Source organism: Galeopterus variegatus, unplaced genomic scaffold, assembly GCF_000696425.1.
Source record: "Galeopterus variegatus unplaced genomic scaffold, G_variegatus-3.0.2 Scaffold1808, whole genome shotgun sequence".
Taxonomy (NCBI): Eukaryota; Metazoa; Chordata; class Mammalia; order Dermoptera; family Cynocephalidae; genus Galeopterus; species Galeopterus variegatus.
In genome coordinates, this window is record NW_007727919.1 from 237285 (window position 1) to 264104 (window position 26820).

Below are 26820 nucleotides of genomic sequence, written 5' to 3' on the forward strand. Positions count from 1 at the left end.
CCGCCCCTCGCTCAGCCAGTGAGCGGCTGGTCTGTATGTGGGATCCGAACCCTCAGCGGGAGCACCACCACACTTCCCAAGCGGCGCACTATAGAAGTGCGCCACCGGGCCAGCCCCATGATGTTGAGCATTTTTTTCATGTATCTGTTGGCCATTTGTATGTCCTCCTTTGAAAAATGTCTATTCAGCTCCCTTGCCCATATTTTAATTGGGTCTTTTTTTTTTTTTTTTAACTGTATAATTGCTTGATTTCTATGTATATTCTGGATATTAGTGCCTTGTCAGATGCATAGTTGACAAAAATTTTCTCCCACTCTGTAGGTTGTCTTTTCAATCTGTTGATTGTTTCCTTTGCTGTGCAGAAACTTTTTAGTTTGATATAGTCCCATTTGTTTATTTTTTCTTTTGCTGCTTGTGCTTTTGGGCTCATGTTCATAAAGCCTGTGCCCTGACCTAACTGCTGAAGTGTTTCACCTATATTTTCCCTTAGTAATTTTACAAACCAATGTAACTTTGCTACATATTAGTACCTCTTACGAGATAACTAATACAGGGTTGGGAGATCATTCGTGAATTACAACTATCCATCCTACTATGATGAGTAACTAAAAACCAGCTATACTATATCAGTTTATCTTAAATCAAATCCTAGTCAGTCAAGCACACATTCCACCATCTCCAAATCAGAAATGAAAATTTAGCCCAAGAATTCCTAATAGTAAGATATAGTTAGACTGCTGAAAACAAGTAATGAACTATAAAAAAGGAGTAGTGAAAATATTGGTAAGGTTTAAGCTATTCAATGGAAGGAAGAATAGTAACTGATATGCTAATTTTTATATTATTAATTTTTTTAAAAAAACACTTTAAATTAATAGAATTCAAGGACTTAAGTCTAAAGGTAATATTGAGAGAAATGCTTTCTTACTAATTAGCACAAAATGTATTCAGTGAGAGTCTGTGCTAGATGTTAGGGAAATGTCAAGACAAATTAAGTGTGATTCTCACCTCGAGATCTTAAGATTTAATGACTGTTGAGAAATGCACTGTATTTCATCGAATTGAAGCCATCAAGTGTAAGACACTATTATTTTATGTACCATTAAGAAAAATGCTGCCAATTATATAACTGGAAAACACTATTAATTGCATAATGTGTCCAAATTTTAGTGACGTTAAAATAGAAAAAAATATGCTTCTTAGAATCAATGAAATATATTAATTACCATATTTATTGTTCTTTATAATATGGTATTTCCTAATCTAACAAATTTCTGATTATCTCTGGCAGGTTCAAAGAGCTAAAGTAATGCTTGTTGAATGAATAAATGAATGAGTAAACAAACATTTAAGTGTTACAAGGGCTCTGTAAAATAGATTCATTAACATCATTAATGTAGCCTCATCTTTTTCTTTTATCATTATTCATGTATCAACATAAGGGTAATTCAAAAAGTTGGTGGAAAAATAGAATTAAAAGGTAATACGAATTTTTCCATGAACTTTTTTTAAAGACTCCTCCTACATTATAACAAAAACAGAAAGTTGAAAAAGTTTCAACCCAGAATCCCACAACACACACAAAAAATTGTTTTCATGTTCCTGTCCAATTCTTATGCATGCATATCCTTCAAGTTTCCTCAACTTGAAACCAAGTTTTTAAAAATACTCTTTGAGACTACACAATTAAATGACTAAACAAAAATTATATGCATAAAAAACAAGTTTAACAAGGTGAAGCATACTTTAATGAAGACCTATAGCAGACTCTGTAGACTCTTCTATCCCCTCCTACCCTAATTATGAGAACAAATTTGTGTCAGTGATTCCCTCGTTCATTCAAGACATACTTATTAAGTACTAACTATAGGTAATCATGAACTATACTTGTGAATATGCTTGATACTGAGAACAAGATCAATAAGAAATGTTCCTAGCCCTTCATGAACTCACAGTCTGACATTACTAAGTGATGCTATAGGGTCTAGATCATGTCCACTGAGAACTCTTTTACAACCACTTCAACTTATAAAAATCATCCCCTCTAAACACCTTCCCTTTGAACATCTCAAAAAAAATACTCTCATTCTTGCCCACTATGGGCTGAAAGCACAGCAAAGCTTCACAAATATTTGTATATAATAAGACATCTTCACAAATAATTCCTATGTCCATTACCTAAATACTCATGTAATAGTTCTTACTCATGTGAAGCAATTTCAATTAAGTTAAAGATCTTACAAATTCAAATATAAAGGACATAATAAAAACTATACCCCATAAATCTGAACATTAATCTTACTGCAGTCAGTATCTACATAACCATAAAGCACTGGAAAAATAAAAATAGAACATTATTTTGCCGGTACAGAAAACCTCAGTGGTTAACTAACTCCCCACACAATCCACAAGTACTTTCTAACGCATGATGAAACTGAAATACTGTATTTCTTTTACGATAAGTTGAAAAAGGCTACTACAATACTAGAAACCAGACAAAACTTAAAAATAACACAATTTTCACTTTAAAAAGATTTTTGTTTGTATGCTAGAACTACTTGAAGAAAATTAGAGGAGTATGTAGATAGGGACTTGTAGGAGAAGTTGAAGAGAACTTCAAGGCATTTTCAGGAGCCATACATACTGATGCCTCTGATTCTTTCATTAGATCTACTTAAACATTAATTTTTTTTCCTTGATCAAGAACAATGAATTATGTTAACACAACTCTAACATCTAAAAGCCTAAGGTCCTTTTTTAGCTCACAAATAGAATGAAGGTGGGAAGATTTCATAGTTCCCATGATCATTTGCAAAGGTAAAATCTTTGGTAAATCCTCCCCTTCCCCAAATCACAAATAGAAGGCTGAACTTTCAATTTTTAAATACTGCAGACTACTAAGTTTTATTTTTAAATACTGTAATCTAACAAATTTACAATATTAGAATACCAAAAATATCACCGTGACTTCTATTGCAGGAGACCTCCATTCCTCTGAGCTCCAATTTCTGTGAAGGAACTTCTACTACTAGAAGAAACAACCCTGGCCTCTCTCTGCCCCACTTACGTGTATGAGTGAGATAATGAATTGAGCATGCTCAGTTCAGCCTCTTTGGGTTTTCTAAGATCTGTCAGTTCATAGAGAGGGAACATTCTGGTCTGCTCTTATTTTTGTGTAAAGCCTACATCTACATGGGAGGCTTGCAGCTGTCCAGCTGTACCAGTGATTCAGTGAATAAATCTACCTAATTCAAAGCGAAGTATAAGGAAACCCACTATTGCTGAATATCAAAAGCCACATCATTTAATCCAGCCTTTTATCAGTTATTAATTTATTAAGCTGATATGTTCATGTATCTGCGTGATTCCTACATCTATTCTCAATAAATTCTGTCCTCAAAGGGAAACAGGGGTGGTTCTCAGTTGAACATCTGTAACACTAATAATACTTAAGAAAAAAAATTTATTTCATACTGAAACAAAAGTACCTTTTAAGTTGGCATTTCTATTTCCTCTGTATCAAATATAGTTTTTTTAACTTTTCATTATAGAGAATTTAAATATACACAAAAGTGGAGAAAACAGTATAATAAAAAGCCCCACGTAATCTTCACCTGTCTTCAATAATTATCAACTCATGGTAATATTGTTTCATCTGAAGTCCACCCAATCACCCCCACTGCAGATTATTTTGAAGAAAATCCCAGTCACAGTATTTCATTTCATCAGTATTTATTTCAGTATACAACTCTAAGGACTCATTTACATCAAACCTAAAGTTAACATTTATTTCCTTAATGTCATACCTATCCATGATCAAATTTTTCTGATTGTCTCACAATTTTTTCAAACAGGTTATTAGTTAGAAGCAGGATCCAACTAAGGTCCACACATTGCAATTGGTTGATATATCTCTAAAGTCTCTTTTATCCTATTGATTTGTTCTCCATCTATTTTTTCCTTGCAATTTAATAATTGAAAAAAGTCATGTGTCTTGTAGAGTTCTCACAGTCTGGATTTTGCTGGCTACTTTCTTGTGTTGTCATTTGGCATGCACTCCCAACCCCTGTATTTTTTAGTAAAGTGATAGTTAGATCTAGAGACTTAATCAGATTCAAATTTGACTTTTTGTTAGGACCACTTCATAGGCAGTTTGTTTACTCCATCAGGAAACATAATTCCAGGCAGTCTTTTTTGTGTTTTGTGTGTGATGTTAACAGCCATCAATAATCATTATGTAAATTCATTATTATATTTGAAGGGGTTCAGAGTATGCAACCCCAAAATATGACACTCTAATATTAGGATTATTTTCAACTGAAGACAACTGAGAAAAAGCAGACACAGAATGAGCTCTGCCCTCCTCCTGTCTACTTGAAAACAACATACACACCCTTGTGAAGGTGCCCCTCTCCCCACCTTCCACACCAGGAAACAGATAACAACCTTATCACTGGAGTCTGCACAAACAAATCTTACTAATAGCCTTTATCTACCATTAGTTTCCCCCAAATATTTGCTTTCTCACAACTGCCACCCCAAGAAACTTAAAGTACCTTTCATTTGTGTTGTCGCTTCTTAACAAATTTATTGTTCTTCTGTTAAGATGCTACAGAAGCCCAGGTTTTAACCACCTCTTTGAGTTATTCAACAGTGAGTACTCCAGCATGTATGTGTGACGCACGCATTAATATGCTTGTTTTTCTCTCGTTAATCTGTCTTTTGTCAGTCTGATTTGCACAGCCCCAGCCAATGAACCTAATACAGGTTAAGGAAAAACATATTTTTCCTCCCCTACACATTCGAGGTTGCAAAATTACAATATTCCAATTCTATCATTTTTCCTAGCTTGAATTCTTCTATAAAGAGAATTTACTTCTCATCAATCATTACTCATCCCTAGATACAGTTTATAAAAGGCAATATAGATCTTGACTTTGCCCATTTACCAATTTTCAAAGTAATGAGTTAGTTCCCTAGCATTCTCCAAAGGTAACATGAGTTCTCTTTTTTAAGTATCATTATAAACACGTGAATTTAAACATGTGATATGCTGCAATACATTATCCAGTTATTACCCTTATCCATGCTCAAATTGTCAGATGAATTTTTTTAAAGCTACATTTTAAGGACTTCTCCAAAGGTAACATGAGTTCTCTTTTTTAAGTATCATTATAAACACGTGAATTTAAACAAGTGATATGCTGCAATACATTATCCAGTTATTACCCTTATCCATGCTCAAATTGTCAGATGAATTTTTTTAAAGCTACATTTTAAGGATGTTCAAGGCAATAGTTTTAAATGATGAGTAAGGGTATTTTTTAACTGAGGGAGCCTGATTTTACCTAGAAATTATACATTTTTACTGCTAAGGTGACAGAATTTGAAACTGAAATGCCATTATACACTTGCTGTCCCAAAATTTGATTATATGCTGCTGCACGACATAGCAATTACCTTTCTGCTCACTCCTGTCATCCTCTCAAACCTTACGTCTTAGCCAACTAAACAAAATTCAACTACATTTCCAAAATGTGAGCTAAAAGGACAAAATTATTAGAAATAAGAAAAAGGAAAGAACAAAGGGTAGCATTGCACATGCTATACTTCCTTTACTTGACTAAGTACTATCCAAAAACAACAGAAACTGAACAAATTCACCACAAAGAGTCATTTAGGGGTCTCAGAAAAGCTTTTTGTTGTTAATACGTTTTAGTAAAATCTATTATAATAAATCAAGATGTCTAAATTCAACTAGATGTAAGCACTTAGAAAAATTTGCCAGTACTGCTATTAGTACTGTGGCTGCTGGAATTCATAATGGAAAGGATTCTGCTTACACCCTTTTCCAGGTACAACTACCTTAAAATCTCTGAAAACCATATAAATTTTTTTATGCCATCTAAGAATTATTAACCAATGTCACACTTAAACAGTTTCTTAAAAAGGTGCCCAATGGCATGGCCTATATGAGTGTATTCATGCAACTTAAAGATAAAATAACCGAACTTACAACTATGGAAGTGTGGCAGACACAAAAATGTGCCTTCCAGACCCCCTTTCAAGAGAGGACTACCTGTCCAGTTGTAAGGAATGCAGCTATCTGACTGCCTCCAGCTGTTGACTTCAGGGTCCATTTTAGCTTTCAAGACATAGTCATACTAACTTAGCTGTTCCCTAATCACTGGGATTTAAGCAAGATGGTAGAAGCAAGGGTCCCATTCTTTTTGGATGACCCTCAGCAAATGACTAAGGCGGCAGTACAAGACTCCAGTTACTTATCTCTAGTGCAGAACTCCTCTTAAAGGCAATCTTTCCTCCAGAACTCCCCATTGGGCTGGCAGAGACCTGTCACATTTGTGTCATAGTCTGGGAGAGCTCCCCTTGTCCAATCCTGCTTCCTCCCTTCTCTTTTCACTGGCATTTCTCTCTAACAAAACTTTTGCATGTTTAACTCCATTTTAGTGTGTGCTTCCCAGGGAACCCAGGTATTAAGAAGATCTAAACCAACTTGACCATTGATCTCTATTCTCTGAATGTTACTATGTGAGAACAAATATTCTTAGCTTAAGAATATCATTTTAAAGATGGAGCATATTGTTTGTTTTCAGTGGATTATCAAACTGAGTTTGTTTACTTTCTTGTGAATGTACAGCTTCACCAGCCATTCTAGAAGCATATTTTGTTCTCCAGTCTGGCACTTCATGGGTCATCTGAGTCTTTTCCAGTCATGATCACCATCCTACGTAACCTTGTCTGCTTCCAGGAGGAGCTAGGAATGGTCAAATGAGCAACAGAGAAAACTATTCTTAAAATGTGTTATGAACTCAGTTTAGTTTAATGTGTCAAATGCTAGAGTATTACATGCAATTTTAGCACAGTCCATTTTTTGGAAGACTCTTGCTGAGGCTTAGCCTTCTTTAGTGATCTCCCAATCAATATGACCCTCGCTTTATGTTCAAAAAATACTAAAGAAGAAAAGGCAGCTGTCTGTTAGGTTATACAGGATTTATTTGGTATCTTCAAAAACCAATCTGAGAAAATTTTCCACTCACTGATTTTAGCTGAGCCACCAAGAAAACAAGAAAATCCTTCTGCAAAATTTTCAATAAGATGATATTATCTAAAGACCTGAAGCGTGAAACCTGGATTACAACAGCTGACCAAAAAAGCAGAATATAATTCCTACAAAACCTAAATAAAAACATAATATATATATATATATAAAACTTATTTAAAAACTAGAAAGTTTTTAAATTTTTAAATTATTTAAAAACTGGAAAATTTTTATTTCTGTAATTCAACAATGCATAAATAACATACATGTAAAATGGTAAAGATAATTCTAAACTATCTAAACTATTAAATTAAGAGTGAAAATACTGAGCTCTTAATTCTGCCCAAAATAAATATTTATTATAGTCTGTAGATTTTATGTCCTTCTATGTCTTATGTCCAAGAATGACTCTTTCAGTTATTATTATTTTTTATTACACTACAGAATTAATTTTTTTAAAACAAACATGGATTGAAAGTTCTACAGGTCTGCCACTGAAAAACTTCATACTTAATTATATGTAAATTTTGATACTTGAGTACAAAGAATTAAGTGTGTTCACAAAATCATACCATCACTATATTGCAAAAGTGAATGCGCAAGCTTTTTCATCTATTCTAGACATTTAGGTTCACTGTGGTAGATAGCAAACATGGCCACAAAACATTCCCTCTCCCTATACCCACCACCATTTTCAACAGGACTTAGTTGCTCCTCCTATCAAGAAGTAGAGTTTATTTACCCATTCACTGAATTTGTGCCAGCTCCTGACTTCTCTGGCCAATGAAACAGCAGCAAACATAATATAAGCAGAGACTTGAAAAGTGTCTTACTTTGGGGCTTGCCCTTCTGCTGGTATCAGAACTCCATAACTACTATGGAATCAAGCATCTGAAAAACCACATGGAGGGAGACCACAGTCATCCCAGCTGGGACCATCATGAACCACACAGCCCCAGCCAATCTACCAGTTGACTGTAGATGCATAAGTAAACCTAGCCAAGATCAGCTGACCCTAGCAGAGATAAAGATTCACCCAGCTGAGCCTAGCCCAAATTACCATCCTGCAGAATAATGTGCTAAATAGATGACGGCTGTTTTAACCCACTAAGTTTGGGGTAATATTTGACAGAGCAATGGGTAACTGATATACTCATCTATAACTTTTTACTGTTTATAGAATAGTTACTATATTATTGAAAAACTGAAGTATACATGAGCACCAATATGAGGAAAATGTAATCAAGAATCAAGTAGATTTGTACAATGACCATTATTCTACAAGCTGGCCTTTTCTACAGATTCTTCTTCTATGTAATAAGAATAGCCAAGAGAACATTTCACAGACAAGAGAGAGCAGTGAACATGGAATCTTAACAATCTCTATAAAAATTTAAAGATTACATCCTGAAAGTATACTATGTACTTGTTATTTAACTTTCCTAAACAGAATGATTTTAGGATTCCTTAAGGTCCAAGTATTAGTGATTATGTTATAAAAACTTATTTGGATTTTTTTTAACCTAGCAATTTACTACGGTAAAATATGGTACAAGAAAACTAGCTGTCCAAGACCCTACCTTTCCAGAAATTTTAGCTTCCCACAGAAATGACCACTTACATAAATAAATGGGGTCTCTAAGGAAAATAAAACAATATTCCCAAAAAAGGCTGACGATTATTATCTATGTTTAACATGCTGTGATCTAGTTGGCTTGCATCACAACAGGAAAACAGTGCTTAAAGGCTGATGATACATATAAGAGCACATCTTTTCAAGCGGAAATTGATAAACATAGTGTTGTATAATTTTGCTGGCCTTTGTCCCTGCTTCCTAGAAGGGAGACTCTAAAACCTTGGAATTTCCCAGATGACAGGAGTGTCTTCATATTCATGGTGGGTCCGTTGAGTTTATGTTAACAGGATGACTTGCTGTGCACACTTAGATAATTTGAGGATGAGGGCTGGCCAACTTGGAAAGATGAGCCATGTGATTAGAGGAGTGTCTTCATATTCATGGTGGGTCCGTTGAGTTTATGTTAACAGGATGACTTGCTGTGAACACTTAGATAATTTGAGGATGAGGGCTGGCCAACTTGGAAAGATGAGCCATGTGATTAAAAGGTTTGGGCTTTCAGCTACTACCACAGAATATCAGCCCAACCTCCCAGGGCAGGGCAGGAAAGCAAGGGGACTGGAGATTGAGTTCAATTACATGGCCAGTGATTCAAATAATCATGCCTATGTAATGAAACCCCAATAAAAACTCTGGACACCCAAAGCTCAAGTGAGCTTCCTCATTGGTGATACACCCTGATGTGCTAAGAGGGCGAGGTGAGTCCCAGAGACATGAAATCTTCGCATTTAGGATTCTCCTACATGTAACCCAATGCATCTCCTTATTGGACTGGTCCTGATTTGCATCCTTTAAAATAAAACTATAATCATAAATATAAGGCTTTCCTGAATTCTGTGAGTTGTTCTAGCAAATTATCAAACCTGAAGGGGGAGTGGGAACCTGTAGCCAGTTGGTCAGAAGTGCAGGTGGCCTGGGAATCCAATAGATTGAGGCTAGTATCTAGGGTGAGGAGAGTGTTGTGAAGAACTGTGTCCTTCATCTGTGGAATGTGACCTAACTCCTCATAGAGTCAGAATTTCACTGCACATGGTAAAAGCAACTAAATAACAAAGACATAAAAAAGCAGAGAGAAAACAAGGTTAATAGTCAGCAAAAATGGTAGTCAGAGTTAGGAATAAGCACAGCAAAAAAAAAAAAAAAAAAACAGTAGCAAAGGCAAAAGAGAAAATTAGAGATGACAATGGAAGAACTGGTAGTGACAACGGAAGTGAAGTTGGGGGATTAGGATGGCATGAAATGTGTACACTTAATAAGTCTTTGGAGTCATTCATTCACTTACTATCTATTAATTACCTGCTACATGTAAGGCACTGTGCTAGGTACTAAGAATACTGTAGTGAGTAAGCAAAACAGCCCCAATCTCATGAAGTTTACATTCTAGAGGGGAAGACAAATATTAAGTAGTTATACCATTAATTTTGTAACTGTCATTGTGACACATGCTACAAAAAATAAGTATATAGTTGAATAAGGGATTAATAAACAGATACATAGATCAGCAATAAGCTAAGTCTATAGCCCTAAGACCTGTACACCTTTATCTCTATTTGCAAATATAGCAAACACAATATTATGCATGTTAGTAGGGAAGTAAGAATAATATAACTTTAAAGAGGTTTCCTCAGTAACAAAAACTTCAGATTAAATTCTTACCTTACCCTCCACTTAAAACAGCACATTTCCGGTAGGCACCTGATATTTAAACATTTAACATACTTGTTTTTCAAATTCAGGTTCACCTTAACTTATGGTTATAACTCCCACCCAAATTTTAAAGTCATATATTTCTCAGAACTCAAAAAACAAACAAACAAATATAATCCTCAGATTGCCAGATATAACACCCTGACTTTGGGTAAAAAAGACTTCAGATACATGTCCATCAATGCAGAGGTCAATTTCAGTTTCTATTAAATGTTACTAATGATCAGAGTTTTGAAATTTTTAGGAAAGATGTATTAATTTTTTTTTTTTTCCTTTTTGTCTTTTTCCGTGTCCGGCAACGGCTCAGTGTCGCCACCGGACCGGACCGGGACCAGCAACGGGATCGCAACCCTCGGTGCTGCTCCCGCGCCTTGCTCAGCCAGTGAGCGGGAACTGGTCTGTATGTGGGATCCGAACCCTTGGCAGGAGCGCCACCACACTTCCCAAGCGGCGCACTACAGCAGTGCACCACCGGGCCGGCCCAAAGATGTATTAATTTTAAAGTTGTTTGTTTTTAATATAAAATTCCCTAAAAACTCTTTCCAAACAGTAGTCAATTAGACAACTAGAATCTCTTACCTGTAGTTATCTAACTGTACCAGAAATCGTACAATGTCATGATGAGCTTTGAGTACAAGCAGTTCAGTGTAGGGGTTCTGGGTTTGCTCTTCTCCTACTGTCTGTAAGGGAGATTTCTTACATTGGAAAAAAAACAAGCAAAAAAAAGAACAGAGAAAAAGATAAAATGATTTATGACAAAAGACCATATTGGAATATAACTGCATGGTATACATCTAAAAATACAAGATTTAAAAAGCCCTAAGGTATCATGTTCTCATACTAAGTATTATTTCCCCTAATATCAACTTAATAACTGCCAATTCCACATAAAACACTTCCCTTACCACAAATTCATGCCCATAAACTTTAGTAATTTCAAGTCACAAAAGGGTGAAAATTGTGTGTCAATAAACCTCACTTAAAAAGTTATTGGGCCTATTCAACCCAGTATTTTAGAATGTTTCTCAATTGAAACCTGTCAGGAACAAAACTGCAAATCAAAGGGGTAAAATACAGACTAAAACAGTGCTTAGCCCATTATAAGCACTGAATACATGTTTATTGAATGAATTAAAGACAGAATGAAATCAATTTAGACTCAATGAATTCAACTCTGGACAATATATTGATAAAGCTAATTGCTAACAATTACAGAGGACTGTATTATGTGCCAGTCTATATGCCAGAGACTGTGCTAAGCACTTATGCCATGTAACTTACTTAATACTTCTGTAAAACAGGTCTCATTAACCCCATTTTGGAGTCAAACCCAGTACTATTTCATAATCAAACCTTTGTTCTTAACCTCTAAACCAGGGTTTCTCAAACTTGACACTACTGACATTTTGGACCAGATAATTTTTTGTTGTTAAGGGCCGTCTTGTGCATTGTAAGATATTTAGTAGCATTCCAAGTCCTACAGGCTAGATGCCAATAGGAACGTCCCCCTATCCCAACTCCCTCCCCCCAAGTTGTGATAATCAAAAATGTGTCCAGACATTGCCAACGTTCTCTGCTGGACAAAATCAGCCCAGTGGGAACCACTGCTTAAACTAAAAGCCTGGATACAAAGTTCTTGCATAAACTAGGGAAAACCATAGGTTCTTATAATGTACAAATTCACAGCAGTTATACAGCTGAAGTACTTTTATATGAAATGTATAAATTAACATGCATAAATGTTTTTCGAAAAAATCCACCCCAAAGCAGTAATTTTGTATTTATCCCCTCTCCCTTCTAGCAGAGGTTCTGATGAGAAAAACAAAAGTGAGAAATCTGAAAACTGTATAAACTGCTTCATCCCAAATGAAAGCTTGCCAAGAATGGCAGAAGTGGTTGATCAAATTATACGATTAATCAAATAATCGTTTTAATACAAAATTGTCATATACATCGTGCATGTATATGGCTATTCTATGATCCACAATTCTTCCATAAGCTGAGGATTTCAGGTAAGGAATTTTTTTAAATAGACAATAAACCTCAACTGCAAAGAGGAAGTTAAAACTGAGAAGTAGGGTGCTTACTCACAATAATCCAATTTTTTACTTTTAACAGTCAAAACAAATACTTCCTATAAGAAACAAAATGGAATTCAACACAAATTCTGTTCTTGCGTGTCATATAAATTCCAGACCTCAACATTTTTAAGGCTGCAAAATTATTTTATTCACATTTCAAATGTAAATCTCATTAAACGGTCTGTTCAGGCCCACAAAGAAAGTGTGACTATGGAGCCAAAAACAGCAGTTAATTAGAAAATTATTTTCTTCAATTTGAAGCAAATTATTTTTAAAAAATCAGTATGTCCCTTTTTTTGGTTCTTAGATAAATAATCAATTTAATTCTCTATTCCTTGAGCAAGTGTCAGTTGATGTTGGGAAGGGGTACCAATCAAATAAACCAGAAGTGGAAAGTGGCAGTCACCACTTGTTCGTTTCTAGCTACGTCGGATACCTTTTTAAATTGAAATGAGGCTGGTTTAAGTAGCCAGAAGACCTGAGGGGACCGATGACTAGCTGAGCTCTGCTTGCATTTCCCCACCTGCTGACACAGGGCGATATAACTCACAGCGCCCGCAGGCGGGGCCGAGGCGTCTGGAGAAGCTCCAGAAAGCGGCCCTTGTACCGTCACCCCTGGCGGCCGCGGGGCAGCGCAGCGCGTGCTCGCTGCAGGCCCCGCCTCTGCCTGGGCCCCGCCGCCGGGACCCCGTGAGCCTGCTCAGGCCGAAGGCGCTGCCCGGGCAAGCTCGGCCTCTGCGGGTGCAGGGAATGTCCGCCCGGGTTTACCTCGGCCAGTCCCGGAGGTTCTCGGCCTCCGCCGATCAGCCATCGCAACATCCGGGCAGCGGCGGAGTCTGGGCGGGTCCAGGCCCCAGTCAGGCTGAGCTGCGCTCGGGCTCGGCCTCCTCCTGCCGCCTGGGCAATACCGCGATGGCGACGCTTGTACTTGCCGCCCCAGGTTTGGCCACGGGGCATAGGAGTGCAGAGCACAGAGTAAGGAAGAGGGAAGATTTTTGTCCCCTAAGCGCTCTCGTATCACCCACTGAGGCTTAGTTTGGGCAGCCGTCCAGGGAAACAGAGCGGCGGCGATTCCTAGACGCGCACAGCTCCGACTGAGCACGCGCAGGGGCGCCGCCCGGTAGCGCCCGGAGCTTGGGTCACTCGAGCGGCCCCTGGTGGACGCACGCGGCGCAGCTACCGGAACTCGACGAGCCAGCGCGAGTTAGATGGCGTTAGTATCCTTCACTCGGCTGGCGACCAGGAGACCTCCCCTGTTTTCCCAAGAGCTGGCTGGTGAAGGTGCAACGCAGTAGGAATGTGCATCCGAACGAATCCAGTGACACGTGTGTACACCAGCATAAATCAGACCAATATTTACTGTGTGCTATAGGACAGGTACTGTACTAAGGCTTTACATAAATCCTCATAGTAACCCTACAGCCCCTGTTTTGTAGATCAAGAAACTGAAGCTCTGAACGATTAGGTCATTTGCCTAAGGATAACAGCTACGAAGTGGCTGCATTGGGGTTGGAACCAATCTCCAAGCTCCAAAACTAGTGTTTTTGACTATATGCTGTACAGTCTAATATAAAATCTCCCTGAAGGCACTTTCTATACTTTATTTTGATTACTAAATTTTCTTAGGTAGTCAAAGGGCTGTGGTTCTCTACCCTAACTGTATATCAGAATTACCTAAGTAGCTTTTGAAAAACGTAGATTTCTTGCTTCTACCAAAATGTATGTGGTTAGAATATAGGAATCAGGGTTTTGCGACATTCCTCAGATGATTTTAAGTAGCAAAGTTTGAGAATCATTAGTCTAGGGACTACTTATTCATACTAATATGTTCGTAATAGTTCATCCATATATTTGCATATGTATTTATTAAGGTCAAATGAGGTTCCTAAGCAGTAAATTATTGTAGAGAACCTACAGCAAATGTCCCAGTCAATACATTAATTCAACAAACATGTATTGGCCATAGATGCACTACAGATGCAAAAAGGAATATAAAATCTCTGCTCTCTAGAGACAAGGAAGAATGTCCTAGGCACCAGTAAGAGAGGGCCATACATCCTACTTTAAGTTATATTAGTGTGGGCAGCTGCCCAACCTAACCACCAGTCCCCAAAGAACTGGGATCTTCTGCAATTCATCTTTGTATTTATGTCCAGTGCACTTGGCAAGGAAACATTCTCAAGGAGTAGGAGCAGGTTGCCTTTTATGTGCTAGCCCGAAATTTCAGTCTACATGCAGTTGAAAACATACCAAAATAGAGACTGGCCCCTGCAAAAAGGCAACTTATCTGTAGTGAAACAAATCCCAGGAACACCAGGATTTCAGTTCTGGAATGAATATCTTTAATGAGGCAACATGGTTTTGCAGAGATCCTAAATTTTATGCTTCTGATTTCCCACATTCTTTGGGAGTCTGCCCAGTGTCATGTTACTCTGATCTAAGGAACACTGTGCCGGTCCTTTAAAGATCTGATTCAGAAGTGAACACTTCCCAGAAGAAAAAACATGAAGAAAAACTAACAGAGACTAAGGGACCTGTGGAACACCATCAAGTAGATCGACATATGGTGGAAACCTCAGAAAGAGAAGATAAAGGGGCAGAAATAATATCTGAAGAAATAATGACTGAAAATTACCAAATTTAATGAAAGGTATTAATTCTACAAATCCAGAAGTTCAATGAACCCCAAGTAGAATAAACTTAAAGACACCATGCTGAAATACATCATAATCAAACTGTTGGAAGACAAAGAAAAAGGGAGAATCTTGAAAGCAGCAAGAGAGAAGCAATTCATCACTTACAAGGGATCCTCAATAAGATTATCAACTGCATTCTCATCAGAAACCTTGTAGGCTAGAAGGCAGTGGGTTGGTATATTTAATGTGCTTAAAGGAAACTAAAAAAACCCTGTCAACCAACAGTTCTGTGTCCAGCAACACTGCCCTTTAAAAATAAAGGAGAAGTAAGATATTCTTGGATAAGCAAAAATTGAAGGAGTTTATTATCACGAGACTTGCCCTGTGGTAGAAATACTAAAGGAAGTCCTTCAGCATTCAGAAATGCTAAAGGGAGTCCTCAAGCTGAGATGAAAGGATGCTAGACAGTAACTTAAAACCTCATGAAGAAATAAAGATCTCTGGTAAAGGTAAATACATGTGCAATTACAAAAGATAGTATTATTATAATTTTGGTTTATACCACTTTTTATTTTTACAAGATTTAAAAGACAAATAATTTTTTAAAAATTATTAATTTATATTATTGGGCACACAATGTATAAAGGTGTAATTTGTGACATCGATAGAAAGGGTGGAAAGGAGGTGTACAGGAGCAGAGTTTTTGTATGTTATTGAAGTTAAGTTGGTATAAATTCAAATTATATTGTTATAACTTTGGGATGTTAAATGTAATCCTCATGGCAACCACAAATAATATCTGTAGAATGTGCTAAAAAGGAAATTTGGGAATCAAAACATTCTCTACAAAAATAAACACAACACAAAAGAAGGCAGTAATGAAGAAAATGAAAGACAAAAAACCTATAAGTCATGTAGAAAACAAATAGCAAAATGGCAGAAGTAAGTTCCTCCTTATCAGTAATTATCCTAAATGTAAATGGATTCGACTTTCCATACAAAAGACAGACTATTAAAACAAAAAATGGAAAAACCATTATCCTAGCTCAGTTGGTTAGAGCACAGCCTTATAACATCAAGGTCACGGGTTTGGATCCCCATATCAGCCAGCCAGCAAACAAAAACCAAAGCAAAAAAACCCAAAAAAGCCCCATGATCCAATTATATGCTGCCTACAGGATATTCACTTTAGATCCAAAGACACAAACAGATCAAAAGTGAAAGGATGGAAAAGATATTCCATGCAAATAATAACCAAAAGAGAGCTAAAGTAGCTATACTAGTATCAGACAAAAAGACTTTAAATCAAAAAGTTTATAAGATAAAGAAGGACATTATATTATATATTAATAAAAGGTTCAGTACAGCAAGGAGATATAATAATTACAAATATTTACATACCTAACAACATCAAAATTTATGAAGCAAAAATTGACAGAATTGAAGGGAGAAATAGTTCTACAATAATAGTTGTAGACTTCAATAGCCCATGCTCAATAAACAGAAGTAAGAAAATAAAGGACTTTAACAACACAATAAACCAACTAGATCTAACAGACATATACAGAATGTTCTACCCAACAACAATAGAATACCCATGCTTCTCAAGCAGGCATAGGACATTCTCTTAGACAGACCATATGTTAAGCCACAAAACAGGTCATAATAGATTTTAAAAGAGATATCATACAAAGTATCTTCTCTGACCACAACAGAATGAAGTTAGAAATCAATGACAGAAGTAAAACTGAAAATTTCAGAAATATGTTTAAATTAAACAAAACAAACCACCAATGGGTCAAAGAAGAAAACACAAGAGAAATTATAAAATACCTACAGACAAATGAAAATACAACATGCCAAAATTTATGGGATGCAGTAAAAGCAGTGCTCAAAGGGAAATTTATATCTATAAATGCCTACGTCAAAAAAGATCTGGAGCTTCCAGATAGCGGAACACATGGAGTTTCCTGGAGGTGGCATGGAAGCTCTATGCCCCTTCCCTTAAACCTCATCCTATGCATTTCTTCCTCTGTATCCTTTGTAATATCCTTTATAATAAACTGGTAAACATGACACTTACGATTTGCCCAGTACACTGGATTTCAAACTGATATACATGTCTCACAAAGTGTACAATGACTTTTGAAGAGGTTCTGACTCCTCAGGAGCAAAAGAATCACATAAAGGAGGAGGAAGTTACAGGATTTGGGTATCCACATTTCTGGGGACACATTTGATTCAAGACTGAGATTTCTGGATAGAAATTGAGAGCAGATCCAGAAGACACACAAAGACAGAGCATCCCAGTTACCAGCTATTTTCTGAGAACAGAAGAAGATGATCCAGGCCCAGAACATAGCAGCCAACTTTAAGGGACTCTCTACTGACCTAAGATTTTGAGCATCCAAAGACCAATGACTGCAATTGGTTGAAGAACCTTAAGTACATAAAATTCCATCAGTTCATACTAATACTTAAAAAATATATAATTCATTTGTCACTATTTGAGGTTGGGAGAGAACAAAGTATTTAATCGGCAAATTAATAAAGGAACATAAACATGTTCTTTTTTGTGGGAGAGGGTTGACTGTGACTTTTAAAAACATATTCTCTATATCTATAATTTTTTTATCTTGAGAATGTGATGTAAATGGAATCATGTATTGTGTAACCTTTTGAAATTTAAGTGGATTAGTGGTTGCTAGGGATTTGGGGTGGGGATAGGAGGAATATGGCTGTGGCTATAAAAGAGTGCCATGATGGAACTGTTCTGTATCTTGATTATGGTGATGGCTACATGAATTTACACATGATAAAATTGCATAGGGTTAAGTAAACACACAAATGAGTGCATTTAATCTGGTAAATCTGAATAAGAATTGCATCAGTGTCAATATCCTGGTTGTAACTATTGTTTTATAGTTACGCAAGATGTTACCATTAGGAGAAACTAGGTGAAAGGTATATGTGCTCTCTCTGCATTATTTCTTACAACTGTATATGATAATTATCTTAAAAAGAAAATACATTTATTATATATAAACAAAATAATATAGTCAATGTAAAAATATCATCTAAGACTCATTGATAAAATCAAGACTCCTTGACCAGTACTCTCATATATATGACCCTTCCTCCAAAAGGAACCAATGTACCAGTTTAATCTCCATCCTCCAGACTATTTTCAGTGTAAGCATAGTTTTTTGTTGTTGTTGTTTGTTTTTGTTGTTATTTTAAAAGGAACCATACTAATATTTATTATACCTGTTTTTTCCCTTCAAAGTGTATTTGCATTCTTTATGTGTTAGTACATGCCAATCTACCTTCTTCTTTTTGATTGTACTGTCATCTAACTGATGTGTGGCCCTTAATTTAACTCTTCCCCTATTGATGAACATTTAGGTAATTTTTTATTACAAACTACCCAACAGTGCACATACTTTTTAAAAGACACTGTTAAGAGAATAAAAAAATAAGCCACAGACTTATTTTGTAAAGTCTGGGAAATATTTGCAAATCATGCATCTGATAGAGAACTTATATCCAAAATATATTTAAAAAGTCTAAAAACTTAATAAGGATCCAGTTCTGGGTAAGACAGAGTAAACACACATTACCTTTTCTCTCCAACTGAATACAACTATGAAACCTAGACAAAATAGATACAGCTTTTTGGGGACTCTGAAAAAAGGTGGATTGGGGAAGAATACCAGAATTCAAAATACGACCAAGTCAGCATTTCTTTTTCTTCCAATAACTCCCCCAGCCTAAATCCAATACAGCCTCAAATCTGGAAGCAAGTGCTGTGGTGCAGACAGATAAAAATACAGGAGAAGTTCTCTAGTCGTGGCCGAAGGAGCAGGAAAAAGAACCCTTAAAGCTAAAAAAGAACAGGAAAATCCTTTAGGGTCTTTTTCTCTCTTTTTCCTCCATTTTCCTGTGCCCCAGATTCTAAGATATCCCACAGCAATGGTGGCAGCAGCAACAATGACTACCAACAGGAGAATGCAGGAACCAAAACTCTAAGGGAAGGAAAACTTCCTCTCCATTTGGTGAAGCTGAGGCTGCAAAGGATGGGTCTGCAGCCCAGGCCTGTCTTTCCCCATCTTTCTGCCCTTCCACCAATTGGCACCAGAGGGGAAGCAGTTGTGAAAATGAGTGGTTTCTGACTGAAGGATCAAAAAAGGGAAACCCACAGAATCAAGAGAGATAGTAGAAAGGGAGGAGTTCAGGAAAGCAACCCCATATAGTCTTATATGAATTCTTATACTCACCTATTTCACCTGCATATGCATGGATTTTACCCTAATTAGTATACCGAAGACTTTGAGAACGGAGCTAACAGACAGAATTCTGCCCAGGTCCAAGGTGGGACAGATCCAGATAGCACTGCAAAGACTTTACAGTTGAATTGACATTGCAACCACAGCTCACAGGAAGCAGGTTAGAACTTGTGTCTAAACTTACACAGGTTAATTGCTTGCTAAACTAAAATACCAACATTCTCCATAGGACTTAAATAAAACAGAGTTTCATAGTGTCATATTCCAAGCATCTAGGAATACAAGTCAAAATTATTTGGCATATGAAGAAACACAAAAATCTTAGCTCACATGGAAAAACACTATCAACATTGGCATTACAAAATTATACAGGTATTGGAATTATCCGACAAAGACTTTAAAACAGCTATTATAATAATGCTTGAATGGCAATTGTGAACACTCTTGAAACAAATAAAATAGAACATATCAGCAAAAAATTTAAAAAACATATAAAATAGAAGAAACAAATGGCAATTTTTAAATTGAAAATACCTTAACCAAAATTTAAAACTCACTGGATGGACTGAATAGCAAAATGGAAATGACAGAGGAAAGAGCCAGTGAACTTGAATGGAGAAAATCAATGAAACCAAAAGCTGGGTTTTTTAAAAGATCAATAAAATTGATAAACCTCTAGCAAGACTGAAAAGAAAGAGACAACAGACACAAATTAGCAGTATAAGGAATAAAAGGAGATATCATTATAGACCCCGCACACATTAAAAGGATAATAAAGGATATAAAGGATATAAACAACTCTACACACAAATTTAACAACTTTGATGAAATGGAACAGTTTTTCAATTATCACAAAGTACCCAAACTCATGAAAGATAACCTAAGTAGTCCCATAATCATTCACAAAATTGAATTCATAGTTTGAAATGTTCTGAAAAAGAAATCTTCGGGCCCTGATGGCAAATACTACTAAAAATCCAAGCAGGATTTCTTGTAAATAGACAGCTGCTTCTAAAATATATAAAAGGAACTAGGATACCCTATGAGATATTATGTTAGGAACCGAGATGGATATTCAGAACTTCAAAATTTGAACATTATAGTCCCTGCTGCCAAGAAACCTATAGTAGACTCTAGAATAACGTTGAGTAGATTCTTGAATTTTAAGAAGAAAAACTGAAGAGTAACAGATGATCACATACAAATTAGTACTGAGCAAACTGAAGGAGTAAGTTCTAAGAAGGTCTGGTTTGAAAATAATCATCAGAATTCAGGAAATTGGTGACATGATAATATGAGTGTATTTAAAACCACTGAACTGTATACATAAAATTGGTAAGATGATAAATATTATGTTGTATGTATTTTACCACAATTAAAAATAAATATAATCATCATCATAAAAGTGTGGTAAAGTAAAAAAGTTAATTTGCATTTTATGGACATAAAATCATACACATATATTTAAAGTCAAATTGTACTAGGGCTTACAATGAAAAAGTTGTATGTATTTTACCACAATTAAAAATAAATATAATCATCATCATAAAAGTGTGGTAAAGGAAAAAAGTTAATTTGCATTTTATGGACATAAAATCATACACATATATTTAAAGTCAAATTGTACTAGGGCTTACAATGAAAACCAGAAATACACTGCCCCACCCATTCACAGCCCCAGTGCAACTCCCAGAGGCAACCACTTTCAAGGTTGTAGGTGCTTCTTTTACAATTTGCCTCAATATTTCTGAAAATACGCACATACTTCTATCTTTTATACTTGTTCTCCCTTGAATCATCATTTTGAGATCTTTGATATCTTATGTTAGATGAGAACTAACACTAAAAACCTTCCCCACTAAGCCTTCACATTGAACCTTCCTCACCTCATCACCCTACCTATGTCACCAATGTTCCTTTTCACCTCTTTTAACAAATTTTTTGTTAGTCAATATTTAGTTCTTACAGTCTTAAGGCTCTAACATTAGGTGGGAAATGTTTTTCGCTATTGAGTCAAATAGAGTACCAGGGAGTCGAATAGAGTACTAAGATTCCATTTCCTTTTTCTGATGGGACTAGGTGTGGATCTCTTTATGTTTATTCTACCTAGAGTTTATTAAGCTTCTTGGATGTGTAGATTAATGTTTTTCATTAGATTTTGGAAGTTTTCAGCCATTATTTCTTCAAATATTTTGCGTGCTCCTTTCTCTCTTCTACTCTATCTGATACTCCTACTACATGGATGTTGGTGTACTTAAACGTGTCTCACATTTCGCTGAGACTCATTCACTTTTCCTCATTCTTTTTTCTCTTTGTTCTTTGGCTTGCATAATCTCTATCAATCTATCCTCAAATACACTGATTCTCTTTTCTGCCAGTTTAAAATCTACTGTTCAGCCTCTCTCTCTGGTAAATTTTTCATTTTGTTTCTTTTACCATTTGACTCCGAAGTTTCCATGTGGTTTTTTCTTTATAATACCTATCTCTTTATTCATATTCTCTAATTGATAAGACATTGTCATTATCTACTGTTCAGCCTCTCTCTCTGGTAAATTTTTCATTTTGTTTCTTTTACCATTTGACTCTGAAGTTTCCATGTGGTTTTTTCTTTATAATACCTATCTCTTTATTCATATTCTCTAATTGATAAGACATTGTCATTGTAGCATCTTTTACTTCTGTAAGCATGGTTTCCTTTAGTTCTTTGAACATATTTATAAAGTCTACCTTGAATTCTTTATCTATTAAATCTGATATCTAGACCCCTTCACAAGTAGTTTTATTGCCTGCTTTTTCTTCCTGTGTATGGGTCACATTTCCCTGTTTCATTGCTTGTGTCATGATTTTTTGTTGTTGTGGAAAACTGAACATTTTAGGTAATATATTGTACAATACTGGATACTGATTTCCCTCCCTATCTAGAGTTTGCTGTTGTTGTTGCTTGTGTATTTGTTTAGTGGCTTGGCTAAACTATTCTAATGGCCTATTCCTCTCCCCCAACAGTGTACAGCTTCTTTTGTACTCATCAGAGGGTGTAGCCTTGGGCATGGGACAGTCACCCTGGAGTGACTGATTTTGGCAGGGCTCTCTTTGTTTCTTTCCCTGATTTCTCTTTTAAGCCTTCTGCTCCTTTTTGTTAGTCCCCACTAATTGTTGCCTGATTGTTTGACAATGCCCTGGGGTATAAATGGCTCCACAGTCTGATCCAATTAAATTCAGGCAAGGATACTGTTAGAGGCCAGTATTTGAGGTTTGATCTGTCCCCAGAAAGGCTCTCTCTCCCTGATTCTCTCTGGTTAAGTTGCTGACCTATGATTTACCTTGTTGTTCTCAATATAATTTTTCAGCCAACCAGATCTATAATATAAAATACCAGTTCCATTTCTTTCCTGGAGACCTCCCTTATCAAGACATCTTTCTGCTCCAATCTTAACTGGTTGTTTTCTAGGCCTGATACACAGCTGTCATCCTGGGGTTTCCTTTGCCACCTTCTTAGGAATTCCCTTTGTTTCAGGGGTCCCAGTAATATAACTCCTGGGTATATAACAAAGAGAAATGAAAATATATGTTTACGCAGAAACTTGTATGTGCAGCATTATCCATAATAGCCAAAAGGGGAAACAATTCATATATCCATCAATGGACAATTGGATAAGCAAAATGTGGTATGTGCATACAATAGAATATTATTCCATAAAAAGTAATACAGTACTGATATATGCTCCAACATGATCAAACCTTGAAAACATTATAAGTGAAAGAAGCCAGTCACAAAAGACTACATACTATGATTCATTTGAAAGTCCAGAATAGGGAAATTATAGAGACAGAAAGTAGATTAGTGGTTGCTTAGGGCTAGGACATGGGGGGACAGGGTACTGATAGCTAAAGGATTATAAGGTTTCTTTTTAAGATGATGTTCTAAAGTTGCGGTAACAGTTACACATATCTATAAATATACTAAAAACCACTGAATTGTACACTTTAAATGGGTGGATTGTATGATATGTGATTTATATCTCAGTAAAGCTGCTTTAAAAATTCAGGCCATTAAGATATTTATTGGCAACCTTAACTTGTCATTGAATTTTGCTACTCTCCTAGCATATGAGAGTAATGCTTTAACAAAACCTCTTGAGAAACTTCCCCTCAAATCTCATTGGCCAGGATTGGATCCCCTTCCCTTCCTAAACCAATCACTAGTATAGAACTGGGATCACCAGGAGTAGATTGGATTAATCATGACTTAACCAATAAGGAATGAGTGAATATATAAATAAAATTAAGGTACTGACCAACAGGCATGAAAGAGGGAAAGGCTGTTTGTTGGGTAGGCTATGAATAGCATCTGCTACACATTTGCTTCACATTTTCAAGTTTCAATCCCTTTCCACTATCTTAATTTTTCTTCATAACTACCTTATAAAGTTGGCAAGAGAAATAACTACCTTTTATAGGTGACAAAACTGTGTCTCAAAGATGTGAAGTAATTTAACCATGGTTACACTGCCTATTAAGTGATGGAGCCAGGACTTGAATCCAGATTTTCTGGCTCCATGTTCAAATTTTTAAATTACAATTTAAAAAACCATGCCCCTACTAAATAGAATTTGTATTAAACGAAGTGTTACTTATAATTTTTTATTATACTCTGCACTGGAAGATCCTCCAGATCACAATTCTTATTTAGAGCTCTCTCAATTTCTCCTAACACAACCGGCTCATTCTCTCCAGCTGACCTCTTTTCAACACACTCGACTGCACCGGTACATCCTGTGCTCTCATTCAAACAAGGAACTGTGTGGCTAAGGATTTTGCATTCCTACTACAGAGTTTGTTGTGTACTTCATGGAATTAAGCAGAATGCAGTAGAATTTTAAATTGAGTTCTCCGTCTCTATCTCTAATAGCTTTTCATTCATAATTATAGTATTTGTAATGAGTGCATGGGGGATGACAGAAATCCACCATAACATATTCCATTGTCTGAGTTAGTTTCAGACTCTTACTTAATGACTTATTAATCAACCACAGTCAGTCAATAGTGTATCACCTTAAATCTCTGAACAACACAAGCAAAGAATTTTTATTTTCTCTCCATGTAACCTGTGGAGCAATCTTAACCAATGTGAATCTGTTCAAACATCCATCCACAGTTCTATTACATCTGCAGTTCTATTAGTAAAGGTCAGCTTAGGTTAGTTCACTGTCAGCAGCGAGAATGTTGTAAGAATAGATGAGCTTAATTGCTTTATTGTTACTATCACTGTGCCTATTTAGAATTCTGGTACATAAAACTTCTGAGATATTAAATCTCCATCTAGGTTACCAAGAGGCATTAGTTAAGTTTGGATTCTTACCCAGAAGCCACCCTAATTATTAACACTACAGATGATCACATTTAAGACACTTCATAAATCAGTAATAGGTAATGTATATTATAATTGCTTTACCTTCTATTCCACTTCTATCATCCTTAGGGGTTTAAGCAGTTAATCAATCAATGAATACAATATCCCATTGGCATTCACAGCCAATAACTATAGGTACAGAACAACAACAGCATGCCTTTACCTAGATAAAATGTATTTGTAGCTTTGTTAGTTTACTTGTTTAAATAGAACAGTAATTCTTAAACTTTTTGCACACTAGAATCACCTGGAGAACATTAAAAATGTTGATGCCTGGTTCCTGTGTAATTGGTATAAGGAAGTAGCCTGGGAATCAGATTTTTTAAAGTTTCCCAGATGATCGTAATGTGCAGCCAGAGTTAAGAAAAGCCACGGTCTGTAATTGTACGGTGTCTGTGGGACATAAAGTTGGTCAGGGGATGAACTTAACTTTCCTGGTAGGGAAATTTAGTTTAAAATTCTGAAAATAGAAGTTAATAACTAATATATAAATGCATCATTTTATTTGGTATTCACATATTACATTCTTACTACATGCCAACTCCTATTTTAAGTGCTAAGGATTCAAAGATGCCTTTGCCCTAGAGACTCTTAAGGAGCAGTGGAAATTTCATTAAGATAGAATAAAAAAAGCTTATGATTTTTCCTACTTGACTGAAAGCTAAAGCCTGAATTTAAATAATTACAATTTCATTCCACTGATGATGGCTATAATGCACTTAAGCAAATGGCATGTTTTGAACATATATGGATTTGTCCCACCTTCATAGTCTTGGGGTAAATGAGATGGCATATCTACTTTTCAATCCTTGCACTTTCTACAGTTACTTCTGTTAACCTCTGTTTAATGAAATTTTGTAAAGATTCTTGAGCCTAATTCTTAGTAGTATCTTATTACTGCTTGGTACTCTGTAGGTCTGTGTGCCTGCTCGCGAAAACCTGAATTCTTTAGTGGCATTGCCTTTCTCATTGCTGCAAAAGGTCAGCATTCACTAGATAACTAAATGTCGGGCTCTTTTACGTTCTTAGTAGTATCTTATTACTGCTTGGTACTCTGTAGGTCTGTGTGCCTGCTCGCGAAAACTTGAATTCTTTAGTGGCATTGCCTTTCTCATTGCTGCAAAAGGTCAGCATTCACTAGATAACTAAATGTCGGGCTCTTTTACCTGGCCATAATCCTGCCAACTGGGCCAATTGTCATGCTAGGGCTGGGTCTGGAGCTCACAGACCCTTCAAGCCCATTCACAGACTGGGTCACAAACCCTTCACATTCCAGGCCGGGTCCCCAGACCTCCATTCACAGACTGGGTCACAAACCCTTCACATGCCAGGCTGGGTCACCAGACCCCTCACACACAGGTCTATGAGCTAGGTAACTGGGAAAAAGGTCTTTGGAGCCACAGGTCTGAGAGCATGGCCGTGCCCAAGGCACTCAGTGACAGACAAGGTGGCAGGGCCGCCCATGCGCACTAACTCCACCCACACACAACTTGCTTACAAAGAATGCACCATACCACCCCCAACCAGACCTAAGGCAAGGGGGCCTGATTGAATTATTCTATTTTCCCAACACTAAATTAGCTAAAAAAGAAAAAAAAACAAAGTATAACGCAACTTCTTCCTTCTTACAAGATTAGAAGTAACAGCAGAAAAATTCACAACTGTCTCAATACATTGCCATAGCCACAGATCCTGAAACTGTTTTTTTCTGATTAGCAGAAGGTTTCCTTGGGAGCTAAATTACTATTCCTCATTCATCCATCTGTGCCCTTCCTCCTTCCATTCAGTGAAGGTATAAAAGTTATTTTGCATACAATACTAGAGATGACAAGAAGTTGCATTTTTTTCTAAACCAGACCTTTAAAAGGGTCACTTATGCCTTTTCCCTTCATAAAATTTAAAACATATTTTAACAGAACAATTTCCAAAATAATTTCCACATGGTATTTGCCAGATTTTACCTCTGCTTTTTTTTTTTTTTTTTTTTTTTTTTTTTTTTTTTTT

The 26820-nt window shown here is 36.3% G+C and overlaps 1 protein-coding gene across 2 annotated transcripts in view; it reads right to left on the bottom strand.

Annotated features, from left to right (window-relative positions):
* WDR41 (WD repeat domain 41) overlaps positions 1–13573 on the bottom strand; it is a 46627-nt gene extending 33054 nt beyond the window's left edge. For both annotated transcript variants that reach the window (XM_008579100.1, XM_008579101.1), the window contains exons 1-2: positions 13253–13573; positions 10983–11098 (exon numbers count right to left, since the gene is read on the bottom strand). In XM_008579100.1, coding sequence (XP_008577322.1) covers positions 10983–11098; positions 13253–13441 — 305 coding nt within the window. In that variant the 5' untranslated portion in view covers positions 13442–13573. The remainder of the gene's footprint in view (positions 1–10982; positions 11099–13252) is intronic.
* Positions 13574–26820: the final 13247 nt, after the last annotated feature.